This window comes from Stomoxys calcitrans, chromosome 1, assembly GCF_963082655.1.
Source record: "Stomoxys calcitrans chromosome 1, idStoCalc2.1, whole genome shotgun sequence".
Classification (NCBI taxonomy): Eukaryota; Metazoa; Arthropoda; class Insecta; order Diptera; family Muscidae; genus Stomoxys; species Stomoxys calcitrans.
In genome coordinates this window covers 232604978-232624218 of record NC_081552.1, presented here as the reverse complement: position 1 = coordinate 232624218, position 19241 = coordinate 232604978, and the positions used below count along the sequence as shown (strand labels likewise).

Below are 19241 nucleotides of genomic sequence, written 5' to 3'. Positions count from 1 at the left end.
AAGATCGGTTTATATGGCAGCTATATCAAAACATGGACCGAGTTGAACCATACTTGGCAGAGTTGTTGGATATCATAACAAAACACGTCTTGCAAAATTTCATTCCAAACGGATAAGAACTGCCCCCTTTGAAGGCTCAAGAAGTCAAGACCCAAGATCGATTTATATGGCAGCTATATCAAAACATTTACCGAGATGTCCCATTTACAACCCCAACCGACATACACTAATAGGAAGTATTTGTGCAAAATTTCAAGCGGCTAACTTTACTCCTTCGAAAATTAGCGTGCTTTCGACAGACAGACGGACGAACATGGCTAGATCGACATAAAATGTCACGACGATCAAGAATATATATACTTTATGGGGTCTCAGACCAATATTTCGAGTTGTGTTATACCCAGAAGGTGGAGGGTATAAAATAGCCAAATAATTTTTTTTTTTTTTTTCAAATTTTTGCCTAGAACATTCTACTAAGAAACAGGAGCAAATTTCTCACACATCAATGAGTGCAGTCCGATTCAAGTTTAAGATCAATGATAAGGGGCCTCCTTTTTATAGCCGAGTCCGAACGTCATGCCGCAGTACAACATCTCTTTGGAGAGAAGTTTTTACATGGCATAGTACCTCACAAATGTTGCCAGCATTAGGAGGGGAAAACCACCGCTGAAATTTTTTTCTGATGGTCTCGCCAGGATTCGAACCCAGGCGTTCAGCTTCAAGGCGGGCATGCTAACCTCTGCGCTACAGGGGCCTCCAGAAGAAATAGCCATCATTTTGAAAAGACTGAGCCATGAAGCAAGGTAATAAAAACCTTTTTTTGGTTAAGTCTACGAACAAACCTTCTTGGCAGGTTCAAATTCATTCACTTAGTCGCGTCGGCACAGCAACAACCAGCGTGTAGTCACGCCTCCATTAAGTGTCATTAGGTTAGGTTAGGTGAGAGTAGCAGTCTTTTTATAGACTCACTTAGACAATTTTAAGTCCATTGTGATATCACAGTAGCGATAGATCAAGGCTTCTGGCGGGAATCGAACCCCCAACCCCTGCACTGGTAATCCAAGCACGCTACCAACTCGGCTACCGGGGCGACCCTAAGTGTCATTCTCCTACTAAATATATCTGAGGAAAAGAGAGTCAACCTTGCAATACTCGATTAGTTTTCAATGGCACTACAGTAATACTTCGATTTATGTCATCTAGGTTAAAGTCGTTTCTGTAACGTCGCACAGTGGCGCAATTTCAGTTATTTCGTGGCAAAAATCACATCTTTTTGAACCAATTAAGATAACTGAATGATTTAAAAGGCATATGAAAGATAACTCGAAATATTGATCTGAGACCCCATAAAGCATATATATTCTGGATCGTCTCGACATTCTGATTCGATGTAGCCATGTCCGTCTGGCCGTCCGTTTGTCGAAATCACGATAGCGGTTGAACGCGTAAAGCTATCCACTTGAAACTTTGCACAGATACTTAAAATTGATGTAGGTCATTGGGGATTACAAAATCGGTTCAGATTTGGATATAGCTCCCATATAAAACTATCTCCCGATTTAACTTCTGGAGCCCCTGGAAGCCGCATTTTAGGCGATTTGGCTGAAATCTTGCAGGTGTTGTTCTGTTATGACTTCCAACAACTGTGCCAAGTACGGTCCAAATCGGTCAAGAACCTGATATAGCCGCTATATAAACCGTTCTCCCGATTTGATTTCGTGAGCCTCTAGAAGCCGCAATTTTCATCCGATTTGGCTGAAATTTTGCACATAATATTCTGTTATGACTCTGAACAACTGTGCTAAGTACGGTCCAAATCGGTCTATAACCAGATATGACTCCCATATTTTAGCAGAATCCATGGTGGTGGGTTTCCGAGATTCGGCCCGGCCGAACTTAGCACGCTTTTACTTGTTTTGAATTTTTTATACCCACCATCGAAGCATGGGGGTATATACATTTTGATATTCCGTTTGCAACACATCGAAATATCCATTTCTGATCCTATGAAGTATATATATATTCTTGATCGTGGTAAAAATCTAAGACGATCTAGCCATGTCCGTCTGTCCGTCCGTCTGCCTGTTGAAATCACGCTACAGTCTTTAAAAAACATAGAGATATTGAGCTGCAACTTTGCACAGATTCTTTTTTTGTCCATAAGTAGGTTAGGTTCGAAGATGGGCTATATCTTCATACAGCCCCCTATAGACCGATCCGCCGATTTAGGGTCTTAGGCCCATAAAATCCACATTTATTATTCTATTTTAATGAAATTTGGAATAGTGAGTTATGTTAGGTCCTTTGACATCTTTCTTCAATTTGGCCCAGATCGGTCCAGATTTGGATATAGCTGCCATATAGACCAATCACCCGATTTAAGCTCTTGGGCAAGTAAAAGACGCATTTATTGTCTGATGTCGCTGAAATTTGAGTCAGTAAATTGTATTAGGCCCATCGACATTCTTCTTTAATTTGGCACAAATCGGTCCAGATTGGGATATAGCTGCCATATAGACCGATCTCTTGATTTAAAGCCCATAACAGACGCATTTATTGTCCGATTTCTCCGAAATTTGGGACAGTGAGTTGTGTTAGGGCCCTCGACATCCTACTTTAATTTGGGTCAGATCGGTCTGGATTTGGATATAGCTGCCATATAGACCGATCTCTCGATTTAAGGTTTTGGGCTGATAAAAGGCGGACTCATTGTTCGATTTCGCCGAAATTTGGGAAAGTGACTTTTGTTAGGCCCCTCGACGTATATCTCCAATTTGGCCCAGATAGGACCAGATTTGGATATATCTGCCATATAGACCGATCTATCGATATAAAATTTTGGGTTCATAAACGACGCATTTATTCTCCGATTTTGCCGAAATTCGGGACAGTGAGTTGTGTTAGGCCCCTCGACATTTTTCTTCAATTTGAGTCAGATCCATAGACCGATCATTCGATTTAAGGTTTTGGTCCCACAAAAGGCGCATTTATTGTTCGATTTCGCCGAAATTCGGGAAAGTGAGTTGTGTTAGGCCCCTCTACATCTTTCTTCAATTTGGCTCCGATCGGTCTGGATTTGGATATAGCTGCCATATAGACCGATTTTTCGATTTAAAGTTTTGGTCGCACAAAAGGCGCATTTATTGTCCGATTTCGCCGAAATTTGGGACAATGAGTTGCGTTGGGCCCTTCAACAGCCTTCTTCAATTTGGCCCACATCGGTTCAGATTTGGATATAACTATCATATAGACGGATCTCTCGATTTAAAGTCTTGGCCCCCATAAAAAGCGCATTTATAATCCGATTTCGCTGACATTTGACACAGTGACTTATGTAAGGCCTTCGACATCCGTCTCGTTTGTGATTCAGGTGGGTCTTTATTTGGATATAGCTGCCAAAAGGACCAATATTTTGTTCTACAAAATTGAACCATGACTTGTACTTATTAGACAGACATGGACTCAATGTCCGTGCCGAATTTTGTCAAAATCGGACCATATTTTGATGTAGCTGCTATGGGGGCATAAATTACGCATTTTTAACCAGACATTGACGAAAGGTGGTTTACATATGTACTCGAGGTGGTGCGTATCCAAAGTTTTGGCCCAGCCGAACTTAACGCCTTGAAGATATAAGTTGATCCGAAGATGCTGCCAAAATGTTGTATCAATCCTCTTTCTGCCTCACTCGTGATGCTTTAAAGGTATTCTGTAATCAATATTTTTTGGTGTAGCTAGCGACTGATAGTCAATTGAATCTTCGCCATGTGCCAATATTTTATGGGCTGTTGAAGTGAATTTCTTCTGTGGATACTTCGCCGCTAAAAGTGTTGCAGTTTTGATGCATATTCTCCATATTTTGTAGAATTGATGCCTTCCTTGCAGTTTAAGACATTTAAAATAGTTTCTAATCTTTTTACGATTTGATTGTCAATTCCAGTGATTTTCAAAAAATCTCGTAGAAGTGTTTCCATCGTTTGAGTTTCCCCATCCGTACTGGGGATAGTCTACTTTAAGTCCAAGTTGTTTGAAAAAATCATGTTGTATTTGCTTATTTCTGATATTTTCCATATCTTAAGTTGATGTATTTTGGACTAATATTGCAATAAAGTGCTCATTTTTTAACCGAAATTTGGCAGGAAAGACTTTCTTATGTCTTTTAATATTACTGGTAAATTTCATAGATATCGGTTCAGATTTATATATAGCTGTCATATATGTATTTCGCCCTTTTATCACTTCTAGGGTCACTGAAGCGCATTATTGATCAAGATTGCCTAAAATTGTACACAACTCTTTCCTCGATGCTTACCACAATGTCTAAAAAGTTTGGTGAAAATCGGTTCAGATTTAGATGAAGCTCTCATATACATTGGGTTGCCCAAAAAGTAATTGCGGATTTTTTAAAAGAAAGTAAATGCATTTTTAATAAAACGTAGAATGAACTTTAATCAAATATACTTTTTTTACACTTTTTTTCTAAAGCAAGCTAAAAGTAACAGCTGATAACTGACAGAAGAAAGAATGCAATTACAGAGTCACAAGCTGTGAAAAAATTTGACAACGCCGACTATATGAAAAATCCGCAATTACTTTTTGGGCAACCCAATATGTTCGTCAGATTTTGGCTAATTTGCGATAATCTTGTCATTTGTCAACCGGATTTATTATAGTTTGAACATATTTCCACGCTTGAGCATTTATTTTCTTACAATTTCATGAAAACAGAAAAGAGCATTGCTTCTTCGTCCAGCACCATTACGGAAATTGATTTTCTTAACGAATCCAACGCTGTCCTCAGAATTTTGAAATTCGCAAAACAAAAGATGTTGCAGCAATTTCAAGCTCACCTTGATTTTTTTTGCATTTTTCGCATATTATTATGCGATTTTGAGCTTGTTTTTTGAAGAAAAAACATGGGAGTTGCACTAATCCGAATTTTTTTCCATAATCCTCAATACTGTATACTCAAATCGAAAAATTTTTTCGCATCGAAAATTGCAAATTTTCATAAGGGGTTAGCCTTTGCTAAAAAAATTAAAAAAAAATAAAATGTGAAATTTTAAGAAATTTGGTTTATTGTACGAATCTTCTTCGAATTTCGAACTGCGGAACGCTGAACATTTTTCGAAATTCGAAAAAATGAAGGAGTTACAGCGTTTTTTGGCCTATGAATTTGTAGGCCCAAAAAAAAAAGGTTTTAGCAAATTTTCACACAGAAAACTTTACAGTATTGTTTCGTCCAGCACCTCTACGGAAAGTGGATTTCCTCACGAAACCAACGGTGTTTGAAAAATTCTGAAGTTTTCAAATCAAAGGAAGTTACAGCAATTGCAAACCCACGTTGGTTTTTTTGAATATTTTTTATGAATTATTTGTAGCAATGCAATAAGGTTTTCAGGGAAACAGAAAAGGGAAAAGAGATTTCCTTCACGAATCCAAGGGTCTCTTCAGAATTTTGAAATTCGCAAAACAAAAGATGTTACAGCAATTTCAAACTCTCCTTGATGTTTTTTGCATTTTTCGGATATTTTTATGCGATTTTGAGCTTGTTTTTTGAAGAAAAAACCTAGGATTTGCACTGATCCGAATTTTTTTCCATAATCTTTAATACTGTACACTCAACTCGAAAAATTTTTTCGCATCAAAAATTGCAAATTTTCATAAGGGGTTAGCCTTTGCCAAAAAAATGCAAAAAAAATTAAATGTGAAATTTTATGTAATTCTGTTTATTTTACGAATGGTCTTCAAATTTCGAACTGCGGAATGCTGGAAATTTTTAGAAATTCGAAAAAATGAAGAAGTTACAGCGTTTTTGGCCTTGAGAACGACTTTGAACTTTTACGTCCAAGAAAAATAGGTTTTAGCGGAGTTTTTCACAGAAAACTTTACAGTATTGCTTCATCCAGCATATCTAGGGAAAGAGGTTTTCCTCACGAAACCAACGGTGTTTGAAAAATTCTGAAGTTTTCAAATCAAAGGAAGTTACAGCAATTGCAAACTCACGTTGGTTTTTTTTTTGAATATTTTTTATGAATTATGCAATTTTCTAGCAATACTCTAACAATTTCATGGAAACAGAAAAGGGTATTACTTTGTCAAGCAACTTTACGGAAAGTGATTTTCTTAACGAATCCAACGCTGTCCTCAGAATTTTGAAATTCGCAAAACAAAAGATGTTACAGCAATTTCAAACTCTCCTTGATGTTTTTTGCATTTTTCGGATATTTTTATGCGATTTTGAGCTTGTTTTTTGAAGAAAAAACCTAGGAGTTGCACTAATCCGAATTTTTTTTCATAATCTTTAATACTGTATACTCAACTCGAAAATTTTTTTCGCATCAAAAATTGCAAATTTTCATAAGGGGTTAGCCTTTGCCAAAAAAATGCAAAAAAAATAAAATGTGAAATTTTATGTAATTCTGTTTATTTTACGAATGGTCTTCGAATTTCGAATTGCAGAATGTTGGAAAATTTTCGAAATTCGAAAAAATGAAGAAGTTACAGCGTTTTTGGCCTTGAGAACGACTTTGAGTTTTTATGCTCGAAAAAAATCGGTTTTAGCGATGTTTTTCACAGAAAACTTTACGGTATTGCTTCATCCAGCACCTCTACGGGAAGAGGTTTTCCTCACGAAACCAACGGTGTTTGAAAAATTCGGAAGTTTGCAAAACTATACTAGCCGCAAAGGAACAACAGATGCCATAAATATTTTTCCGTTCCATATTCTTTCATTAGAAGATATCCTTTGCTTATAAATGCCATCTTTCATTAGAAGATATCCATCGCAACCCCATTTTCTAACCAATGTAAGTTTTTTTGGGAACAGCCACCACCTCATTTTCAGAAAGACTCTGCAGCAGCCGTTTTGAAGTAATATGGTCCACAAGGTTCTGCAGGCTGGTTTTCGCAGAGACTCCCATAAATTCCGTATTCAGTGGTCGTGAATCCAATTTGGTTTGCGTAGTATGCCTATATGTGGGTGAAATGTCAACCCCGTTGTGGATTAACGATGTTCTTAGTATGCCAAATTTGTCTTTGGAAAGTTCTAGGTTCATAAACAAGGCCAAAGCTTCTTCTAGACTATACTTTTTAATGGGTTTGTTGGAGGCGTGGGGATGCCTTCACTAATCCTTTTCAAACGCTTACTAATCCTTTTTAAACAAATTTTGTAATCTGCGATCTAACTTTTTGTTTGTCCTTTGTATATTTGATAGACTGCGCTTCCGATAATAGCGGCGTGGTCAATTGATTGATGTCATCTGTAAGTCTCCTCTCTCCTGTGTAAACTGAACAATCCTCCATACTCGTTTTTGGTCTTCCTTTTGCTTTTCCCGTTGATTTAGTGGGTATCTCTTCTACCAATCTATCCAAGATGGTGTCCTCCTTAAGCCAGTTCTGATAGTTTGCGTTGAATCTTTCATTGGTTCGATTAGATTTGATCCATTTTCTTTCAATTATACCCTACGCCACTTCTGTGGTACAGCTCGGCACGGGATAACTGTGAGCACCACACAAGCTCGAATACTGTGGTACGATCTGTGTGGTGTTCATTGCTGTTACGAGAAGCTTAGCTGCGAACTACCGGGCACGTCCGGATAGTGGCGGGCGGGCTGCGGATAGTGGAATGCTCCATCCGGAATAGCTGTAACTGCACTCGCGGACAATCAGCGGTATCAAGCGGAGAGTCTCTGTGAGAGGTCGGGTGGCACCGGCTCTTGCACAAATACTGATTGCCTATGATGCTCGATATGACAAGGCGAGTTATTGACGCCTTTAAAAAACCAATGGCCACCCTGTTCCCGCGGCGATCGGTCCTTTGGACCGAAACGAGCCTGCTCACCTACAGGAGCTTGACGAGGATCGCCACCTTCACATGAAAATGTGGTTACAACAATAAAAACAACTGTGGTACTGAGTATTATAACTTAGTACATTTGTTTGTAACACCCAGAAGGAAGAGAGATAGACCCATAGATAAGTATACCGATCGATTTAGAATCACTTTCTGATTTGATTTAGCCATGCCCGTCTGTTTGTCTATCCTTCGGTCTCTCCAAGTTAACTACAGCTCGCAATTTTCATCCGATCGTCTTCAAATTTGGTACAGACATGTATTTCGGCCTAGAAACGAAGCCAATTGAAACTGGAAAAAATCGGTTCAGATTTAGATATAGCTCCCATATATATCTTCGTCCGATTTGCAGTAATACTGCAATAAAATGGTCATTTGATAACGGATTCTCTTGAAATTTGGTAGGAAGCATTTTCTTGTAACTCCCGACATTACAGGTGAATTTCATAGAAATCGGTTCGGTTAGATATAGCTCCCATATATATGTTCTTCCGATTTGCAGTAATACTGCAATAAAATGATAATTTGTTAACCGATTTTCTCGAAATTTGACAGAAAGAATTTTCCGATGACTCTCGACATTACAGGTGAATTTCATAGAAATCAGTTCAGATTTAGATATAGCTCCCATATATATGTTCGTCCGATTTGCAGTAATAATGCAATAAAATGGTAAACCAATTCTCTTGAAATTTGGCAGGAAGGATTTTCTTATGACTCCCGACATTACATGTGAATTTCATAGAAACCGGGTCAGATTTACATATAGCTCCCTTATATATGTTCGTCCGATTTGCAGTAATAATGCAATAAAATGGTATATATATATATATATATATATATATATATATATATATATATATATATATATATATATATATATATATATATATATATATATATATATATATATATATATATATATATATATATATATATATATATATATATATGTATGGAGAATTGTTCAGTTTACACAGGAGAGAGGAGACTTACAGATGACATCAATCAATTGACCACGCCGCTATTATCGGAAGCGCAGTCTACCAAATATACAAAGGACAAACAAAAAGTTTGATCGCAGATTACAAAATTTGTTGCTGATGCAAGCCCTAAGCGTTTAAAAAGTGTTAGAGAAGGCATCCCCACGCCTACAAACACACCCATTAAAAAGTATAGTCTAGAAGAAGCTTTGGCCTTGTTTATGAACCTAGAAATTTCCAAAGACAAATTTGACATACTAAGAACATCGTTAATCCAAAACGGGGTTGACATTTCACCCACCTATAGGCATACTACGCAAACCAAATTGGATTCACGACCACTGAATACAGAATTTACGGGATTCTCTGTGAAAACCAGCCTGCAGAATCTTATGGATCATACTACTTCAAAACGGCTGCTGCAGAGTCTTCCTGAAAATGAGGTGGCGACTGTTCCCAAAAAAACGTACATTAATCAGAAAATGGAGTTGCGATGGATCATCAGGGCAAAGCAATTATTATCAACGGATATCTTCTAATGAAAGAATATGGGACGGAAAAATATTTATGGCATCTGCTGTTCCTTTGCGGCAAGTATAGTTTTGCAAACTTCCGAATTTTTCAAACACCGTTGGTTTCGTGAGGAAGACCTCTTCCCGTTGAGGTGCTGGATGAAGCAATACCGTAAAGTTTTCTGTGAAAAACATCACTAAAACCGATTTTTTTCGAGCATAAAAACTCAAAGTCGTTCTCAAGGCCAAAAACGCTACAACTCCTTCATTTTTTCGAATTTCTAAAAATTTCCAGCATTCCGCAGTTCGAAATTCGAAGACCATTCGTAAAATAAACAGAATTACATAAAATTTCACATTTAATTTTTTTTGCATTTTTTTGGCAAAGGCTAACCCCTTATGAAAATTTGCAATTTTTGATGCGAAAAAATTTTTCGAGTTGAGTATACGGTATTAAGAATTATGGAAAAAAATTCGGATTAGTGCAACTCCTATGATTTTTCTTCAAAAAACAAGCTAAAAATCGCATAATAATGTTCGAAAAATGGCAAAAAAATCAAGTTGTGTTTGAAATTGCTGTAACATCTTTTGTTTTGCGAATTTCAAAATTCTGAGGACAGCGTTGGATTCGTTAAGAAAATCACTTTCCGTAAAGGTGCTTGACAAAGTAATACCCTTTTCTGTTTCCCTGAAAACCTTAATGCATTGCTACAAAATTGCATAATTCATATAAAAAATATTCAAAAAAACCAACGTGAGTTTGCAATTGCTATAACTTCCTTTGATTTGAAAACTTCAGAATTTTTCAAACACCGTTGGTTTCGTGAGGAAAACCTCTTTCCCTAGATATGCTGGATGAAGCAATACTGTAAAGTTTTCTGTGAAAAACTTCGCTAAAACCTATTTTTCTTGGGCGTAAAAGTTCAAAGTCGTTCTCAAGGCCAAAACGCTGTAACTTCTTAATTTTTTCGAATTTCGAAAAATTTCCAGCATTCCGCAGTTCGAAATTCGAAGAGGATTCGTACAATAAACAGAATATTTCACATTTTATTTTTTTGCATTTTTTTAGCAAAGGCTAACCCCTTATGAAAATTTGCAATTTTTGATGCGAAAAAGATTTTCGAGTTGAGTATACAGTATTAAAGATTATGAAAAAAAATTGGGATTAGTGCAACTTCTCTTCAAAAAACAAGCTTAAAATCGCATAAAATATCCGAAAAATGCAAAAAACATCAAGCTGAGCTTGAAATTGCTGTAACATCTTTTGTTTTGCGAATTTCAAAATTCTGAGGACAGCGTTGGATTCGTTAAGAAAATCTCTTTCCGTAATGGTGCTTGACAAAGTAATATCCTTTTCTGTTTCCCTGAAAACCTTAAAGCATTGCTAGTAAATTGCATAATTCATAAAAAATATTCAAAAAAACCAACGTGAGTTTGCAATTGCTGTAACTCCCTTTGATTTGAAATCTTCAGAATTTTTCAAACACCGTTGGTTTCGTGAGGAAAACCTCTTTCCCTAGATATGCTGGATGAAGCAATACTGTAAAGTTTTCTGTGAAAAACACCGCTAAAACCAATTTTTTTTGGGCCTATGAATTCATAGTCATTTTCAAGGTCAAAAACGCTGTAACTCCTTCATTTTTTCGAATTTCGAAAAATTTCCAGCATTCCGTAGCTCGAAATTCGAAGACCATTCGTAAAATAAACCGAATTTCTTAAAATTTCACATTTTATTTTTTTTGCATTTTTTTAGCAAAGGCTAACCCCTTGTGAAAATTTGCAATTTTTGATGCGAAAAAATTTTTCGAGTTGAGTATGCAGTATTCAAGATTATGGCACAAAAATTCGGATTAGTGCAACTCCCATGTTTTTTCTTCAAAAAACAAGCTCAAAATCGCATAATAATATGCGAAAAATGCAAAAAAAAATCAAGGTGAGCTTGAAATTGCTGCAACATCTTTTGTTTTGCGAATTTCAAATTCTGAGGACACCCTTGGATTCGGGAAGAAAATATCTTTCCGCAATAGTGCTGGACGAAACAATGATCTTTTCTGTTTCCATGAAATTGTTAGAGTATTGCTTCAAAATCGCATCATATATATATATATATATATATATATCGCCCGATTTTCACTCCTAGAGCCACTGCAAGCGCATTTATTCCCAAAATTTTGTACAACGCTTTCTTCGTCAACTATCACAATATCTATAAAGTTTGCACGAAATCGGTTCAGATTTAGATGTAGCTCCCATATATATGTTCATCAGATTTTGAGAAATATTGCAATATAGTGGTCATTTGTTAACCGATTCTCTCGAAATTTAGCAGCAAGGGCTTTCTTATGACTCTTAATACTGCTGGTGAATTTTATAGAAATCGGTTCAGATTTAGATATAGCTGCCATATATATCTAAATCGCCCGATTTTCACTTCTAGAGCCACTGCAAGCGCATTTATTGACCAATCTTGCCAAAATTTTGCTCAACTCTTTATCTCGATGCCTACCACAATATCTGTGAAATTTGCTCGAAATCGGTTCAGATTTAGATGTAGCTCCCTAATTTTTGTTGTCTTTTTTGTTTCTTTGCAGGATTCTTGGTATTATCTTTTTGATCTTTGGTTTCTTAACCCTCATTGGATGCATGGTCTATTGCGTGTATGTATGCAGGGATGCCAAGACACCGTCACAGGTGCGCAATGAGGATCTTTATTGGACGCGACATTGGCAAAAGAACATAGGCTATACGCCGCAGGAGATCAATTACAAAGCGGATAAATACGATGCCTATTCCGATCGTTATTCGGTTGGCAAAATGAGTGGCAAATATTCGGATAGAGAAAGCAATCGTTACTAAATAAATAACCACTCAGACCAACACACACACACACAAACACTGAAGTAAAAAAAAACCAATTACTCGAATAACTCAACGAATGCAACGCAACCACTAAACGAAACGTATTGTAACGTACCTGCTGCAAGTGACTTGCTAGTTCGTATGTTTGTTTATCCAACAGAACAACAACAGAAGAGGAACAAAAACAAGAATAAATAAAACAATAAAAATAATACTTATATATATATATACCTAAAAACAAACATTTAAAGTTTAATAGTTATTAACTAATTTTAAATTGATTATAAACTTGTTTTTTTTTATTATTTGAAAACGATTAATTAATTTAATCGTTTCGTAAGAATGCCATAAATAAATGTCTACTACATTAACTCAAACAAAAAATAATAAAGCGAATACAATGATGTGCAACATCAACTCTGACTACCTTCCCTCACCATCCATCCCAAAAATGCCCCCAAATAGTCAATAGCAACTGCAACAACAATGTATTATATAATCCTATTAATTACCACACTAATTACTCACCTTACCAAACCGATGACCAACAACTTCTTTATATTCAACATTTTTCTCTTTGGGAACCCTCGAGAAGAAGAAACTCCCAGTGAAATTGTATAAGGAATTTTATGAATTAATTTTTAATTTAGTTATTATAATTATAAAAAATAATTTTAATATTGTAATATTTCTATATGGAGTGTATTGATTTTATATATATACATATATGTATATGTGGATTTCTATGTGTGCGTGTATGCATACATATGTATGTTATATTATGTATGTAAAATTGTAAATAACATTTATAAACAAAAACAATTAATAAATAATTAAAAGATATTTAATATTAAATAACAAAAAACGAGGCTACTATTACTTGGGGAAAATAACAGGAAAAGTAAAAAAAAATATTAAAAATATATATAAAATGATAAAAAGAAAACATAAAATATATATCCATTGATATATATTTCAGACAAATTTCTTTCAAATCAAATGAAGAATGACTTTTTTATGAGCCCAAAATGCGGTCTATGTGGCAACTATATCCAAAAATGGTCCGATCTAGACCATATATGCCAAGGTTGACGAGGATTCCAAAACAGCTCACTCTTCGGCAGTAAATGCGGCTTTTATGGACCCATGACCCTCAATCGAAAGTTCGATCTAAATGACAGATATATCAAAATATGTTTCGATCTCGATCGAACACGGCATAGATATGAAGATTTTCCATACAACTCTGTGTATAAAATTACACCGAAATCATGCAATAAATGAGCCTGTAATGTGTTTTATGGCTATATCCAAATATAAACTTCTTTTAATTTTGACCCACTGGGGTCAAACCTAGTCTTAAGTTATAGCACGTTTACATTGAAATGTTTATGATCTGGATTTAACTAAATCCAAACACAAATCCTGTACGTTTACACTGTGTTTTTGGGGATTTAAGTGACCAACACGATCGTACATACGTATCCATGAATATGAAACCATACACAATTCTTGAAAACAGTTGCATACTTTGGTACTTCGATAATTAAGCCAAAAAATCGGTTTTATTTGAGATTTAAAAATAAATCCAGCAAAAGTGAGACTTAAATTTAAATCCTGTGTATTTTTGTAAGGTAAAACCTGCAAAAAAACACAGGATTTAAATCTCGAAAAGGCCATAAATCCGCATTTAGTGGCCAATGTAAACGTACTTTTATTCTTTTTTGTGATATTTAATCAAATCGCAATTTTTTCAACCAGATTGAAATACCCAATAAAGCAATCCGAAAATTTATCGTTTAAAGTGTAGCGCAGTCTACGTATCTCCTGATGAGAATCCCCTTCATGCTGCTTGATGTTGGTGTCTTTGCTAAGCGAATGTTAGTGTTATAGGAAACACAAAAGATGGCACCATAGAAATGCCAACACAACACGAGCAAAGCTTTACAACTCATTGTGATTGAAGTGTTTTTTCAGTTCTCTATTGTGACTAAATGTATATACCGTGAATTATGAACTTCAAAATATAAAACCCCATTTACACTGCTCTTTAAATCCGGATTTAATAGCTCGATCATCTGTTTTCCCTTTATAAAATCAGCTAACGAGAGCTTAAATACAGATTTAATGAGCAGTGTAAACGGGGTTTATAGCACTTTAATTAAAATTGGGTAAGGAAGGCTCAATTATTTAAATGCTGTCTAATTTGCACAACAACATAAAGAATCATAAGGCAGAAATCCATTGAATTAGCCATTTTGGCATCAAGTTGATTTACCAAATCGATGTTATTGTCAACACCAATAAAGAAATTTGTGCGTGTGTGTACGAGTGAAGGAAGTGTGTGGACGTTTGCAGAAAATATGGGAGAATTCTCCCATAGGCAAGGAAAGGAGAAAACAACAAAGACATGGCGAAACTATTGAAGGTGGTCTCATTTGTACAACAACCACAAATCATATGGTCCATTCCGCCATCTTGCCATCAAACTGATCGACGTTTTGCCAACACACACAAAGAAATTTGTGTGCGTGTGTGTATACGTGTGCGTACATGAGCAATAAATAAATAAATTTCAAACTCACCTTGATTTTTTTAGCTCTTTTCGGTTATTATTATGCGATTTTGAGCTTGTTTTTTTGAAGAAAAAAACATAGGAGTTGCACTAATCCGAATTTTTTGCCATAATCCTCAATACTGTATACTCAACTCGAAAAATTTTTTCGCATCAAAAATTGCTCATTTTTATAAGGGGTTAGCCTTAGCTAAAAAAATGCAAAAAAATAAAATGTGAAATATTCAGTAATTCTGTTTATTGTACGAATCCTCTTCGAATTTCGAATTGCGGAATGCTCGAAAATTTTCGAAATTCGAAAAAATGAAGAAGTTACAGCGTTTTTGGCCTTGAAAACGAATTTAAATTTTTATGCCAAAAAAAATTGGTTTTAGCGTTGATTTTCAAAGAAAGCTTTGCAGAATTGCTTGCGGAAAAGAGTCGCGTCACGAATCCAACGGTGTTTGAAAAATTCTGAAGTTTTCAAAACGTAGGAAATTAAAGCAAACTGACGTTTGTTTTTTTTTTTTTTTTTTGAATTTTTTTGGATGTGAATTATGCGATTTTGTAGCAATACTGTAACGTTTTCAGGGAAACAGGAAAGGGTATTGCTGGGACCAGCACCATTGTGGAAAGAGATTTTCTTCACGAATCCAACGCTGTCCTCATAATTTTGAAATTCGCAAAACAAAAGATGTTACAACAATTTCAAACTCACCTTGATTTTTTTACAATTTTTCGTATATTAATTATGCGATTTTGAGCTTATTTTTTGAAGAAAAAATATAGAAGTTGCACTAATGCGATTTTTTTGCCATAATCCTCAATACTGTATACTCAACTCGAAAAAAATTTTCGCATCAAAAATTGCAAATTTTCATAAGGGGTTAGTTAGCCTTTGCAAAAAAAATGCAAAAAAATTAAATGTGAAATTTTATGTAATTCTGTTTATTTTACGAATGGTCTTCGAGTTTCGAACTGCGGAATGCTGAAAATTTTTTGAAATTCGAAAAAATTAAGGAGTTACAGCGTTTTTGGGCTTGAAAACGACTATGAATTTATAGGCGCAAAAAATTGGTTTTAGCAAATTTTTTACACAGAAAACTTTCGTCCAGCACCTCTACCGAAAGTGGATTTTCTCACGAATCCAACGCTGTCCTCATAATTTTGAAATTCGCAAAACAAAAGATGTTACAACAATTTCAAACTCACCTTGATTTTTTTACAATTTTTCGTATATTAATTATGCGATTTTGAGCTTATTTTTTGAAGAAAAAATATAGAAGTTGCACTAATGCGATTTTTTTTGCCATAATCCTCAATACTGTATACTCAACTCGAAAAAATTTTTCGCATCAAAAATTGCAAATTTTCATAAGGGGTTAGTTAGCCTTTGCTAAAAAAAATCCAAAAAAATTAAATGTGAAATTTTAAGTAATTCTGTTTATTTTACGAATGGTCTTCGAATTTCGAACTGCGGAACGCTGGACATTTTTCGAAATTCGAAAAAATTAAGGAGTTACAGCGTTTTTTGGCCTTGAAAACGACTATAAATTCATAGGCCCAAAAAAATTGGTTTTAGCAAATTTTTACTCAGAAGACTTTACAGTATTGCTTCGTCCAGCACCTCTACGAAAAGTAGATTTCCTCACGAAACCAACGGTGTTTGAAAAATTCTGAAGATTTCAAATCAAAGGCAGTTACAGCAATTGCAAACCCACGTTGGTTTTTTTGAATATTTTTTTTATGAATTATGCAATTTTGTAGCAATGCATTAAGGTTTTCAGGGAAACAGAAAAAGGTATTACTTTGTCAAACACCATTACGGAAAGTGATTTTCTGAACGAATCCAACGCTGTCCTCAGGATTTTGAAATTCGCAAAACAAAAGATGTTACAACAATTTCAAACTCATTTTAATTTTTTACCATTTTTCGCATATTATTATGCGATTTTGAGCTTGTTTTTTGAAGAAAAAACATGGGAGTTGCACTAATCCGAATTTTTGTGCCATAATCTTGAATACTGCATACTCAACTCGAAAAAATTTTTCTTATCGAAAATTGCAAATTTTCATAAGGGGTTAGCCTTTGCTCAAAAAATGCAAAAAAAATAAAATGTGAAATTTTATGTGATTCTGTTTATTTTACGAATGGTCTTCGAATTTCGAACTGCGGAACGCTGGACATTTTTCGAAATTCGAAAAAATTAAGGAGTTACAGCGTTTTTTTGGCCTTGAAAACGACTATGAATTCATAGGCCCAAAAAATTGGTTTTAGCAAATTTTTTAAAAAGATGACTTCACAGTGTTTGAAAAATTCTGAAGATTTCAAATCGAAGGCAGTTACAGCAATTGCAAACTCACGTTGGTTTTTTGAATATTTTTTTTATGAATTATGCAATTTTGTAGCAATGCATTAAGGTTTTCAGGGAAACAGAAAAAGGTATTACTTTGTCAAACACCATTACGGAAAGTGATTTTCTGAACGAATCCAACGGTGTCCTCAGAATTTTGGAATTCGCAAAACAAAAGATCTTACAGCAATTTCAAGCTCACCTTGATTTTTTTACCATTTTTCGGATATTTTTATGCGATTTTGAGCTTGTTTTTTGATAAAAAAACATAAGAGTTGCACTAATCCGAATTTTTTTCCATAATCCTCAATACTGTATACACAACTCGAAAATTTGCTAAAAAAAATCCTAAAAAAATTCAAAAAAATTAAAATGTGAAATTTTAAGTAAGTCTGCTTATTGTACGAATCCTCTTCGAATTTCGAATTGCGGAATGCTGGAAATTTTTCGAAATTCGAAAAAATGCAGAAGTTACAGCGTTTTTGGCCTTGAAAACGACCTTGAACTTTTCCGATCTAGACCATGTTTGCCAAGATTGACGAGGATTCCATAACAGCTCACTGTTCGCCGATAATTGGCAGTAAATGCGGCTTTTATGGAACCATGACCCTCAATCGGGAGTTCGATCTAAATGGCAGGTATATCAGAGGCCACCATAGCGCAGAGGTTAGCATGTCCGCCAATGACGCTGAACTCCTGGGTTCGAATCCTGGCGAGACCATCAGAAAACATTTGTGAGGTAGATCTCCAAAGAGATCTCGCACAGGGGCACACCGTTCGGAATTGGCTACAAAAAGGAGCCCCCTTATCATTGAGCTTAAACTTGAATCGGACTGCACTCATTAATATGTGAATAGTAAGTGAGTGTAAAGTAGGCGAACGACTTCCAGTGAAAATTTGCAGAAAAACTATTGATTTTTGTTTTGGTTGTTTTTTTATTTGCTTGCTTTATTTTTTTAAATAAAAAATGCTGGCGATACAGTGAGGTATTTTCCTTAGATAAACGTAAATTTATTGACCCGAGAGTAAAAAGGCTAGAGGGGGAGCCATTCGTATATCCGTGATCTCCATGTTGCTGGACAGCCATCACAAATTACGGTGCAATTCCATGGCAGCCAGTTGTACGTACCACATTGGCCTGATGGAGTTACACGAGTAAGGGGGGTTGGACAGACCGACCTCCCTTCTCTCATTAGTAGCCAAGACGCATGAGGGACTAATCCTTCCGCTCCTCTCGTTGGACAATTTTCATTCGCCAAGCATCAGCATGCATTTCGAAGGCTGCATAGACTACAACTGCTTTACATGCCATCACCGTATACAAAAGTAAACTTGTTGTGCTGACAAAGATACCTTGGACTAACCATCTAATGCTTTTGGATATTGTGGCTAGATAAATTGTTACGATCACTGATGAGAGGCAATAAAAGCTTTCTATTTGGTCATGTGGCGGCTATGGACACTTTGTTATCAGTGGCTGACCAATTTGCACTAATTTTTTCTAATCCGTCAGAGTGTGTGTCACTTTTTTAACTGCCCAGCCAAACCCACTCAATCCCATGGCAACGTCTTCCCTCCTTAACAAATTTAAAGGATGAGGATGATTCCATCAAAACACTTAGGAAGCCGATAATTGCTCTTCTCTTGGTGTCTGGAAGGATACAATCTTTTAATTTTTCAAGATTTACCCAAATAATTTCGCAAATTATGCACTTACCTTCTAATGTAGAGCAACCGGCTTGAGGTAAAATTACAACTTCATTTGTCGAGTTTTCTGTAACTGAACACTAGGTTCTGCCATGAATCTTCATTAAAAAGAAATAAAAATTAAATAAAGTTAATAATACCCGATAAACAATATTTATATTTTTTACTTACCTCTGTCTTTTTGATCCATTTTGGCGTTAACTTTTGTATTTTCATGTAACGGCTGCTTTTCATAAAACAGCTGACCTGTTCAAAGTTGCAAATTTCTGCTGGCAAAAAAAAGTCCCAGTAGTAATTTGTAGGTTCTCTATTTTCTAACTGTCAAAATTTGCTCTCGCGCTCTCTTCAGCTGGCAAATAAAATACGCGAACGACTTCCAGTTCCCGAACACAGCTTATTAAAGGTGGTCTCATTTGT

General features: G+C 35.6%; 1 protein-coding gene across 1 annotated transcript in view; it reads left to right on the top strand.

Moving 5' to 3' along the window:
• LOC106091249 (uncharacterized) overlaps positions 1 to 12923 on the top strand; it is a 100831-nt gene extending 87908 nt beyond the window's left edge. The window contains exon 5 of the mRNA XM_059360898.1: positions 11942 to 12923. Within this exon, the coding sequence (XP_059216881.1) occupies positions 11942 to 12206 (265 nt within the window). The 3' untranslated portion in view covers positions 12207 to 12923. The remainder of the gene's footprint in view (positions 1 to 11941) is intronic.
• The last annotated feature ends 6318 nt before the right edge of the window (positions 12924 to 19241 follow it).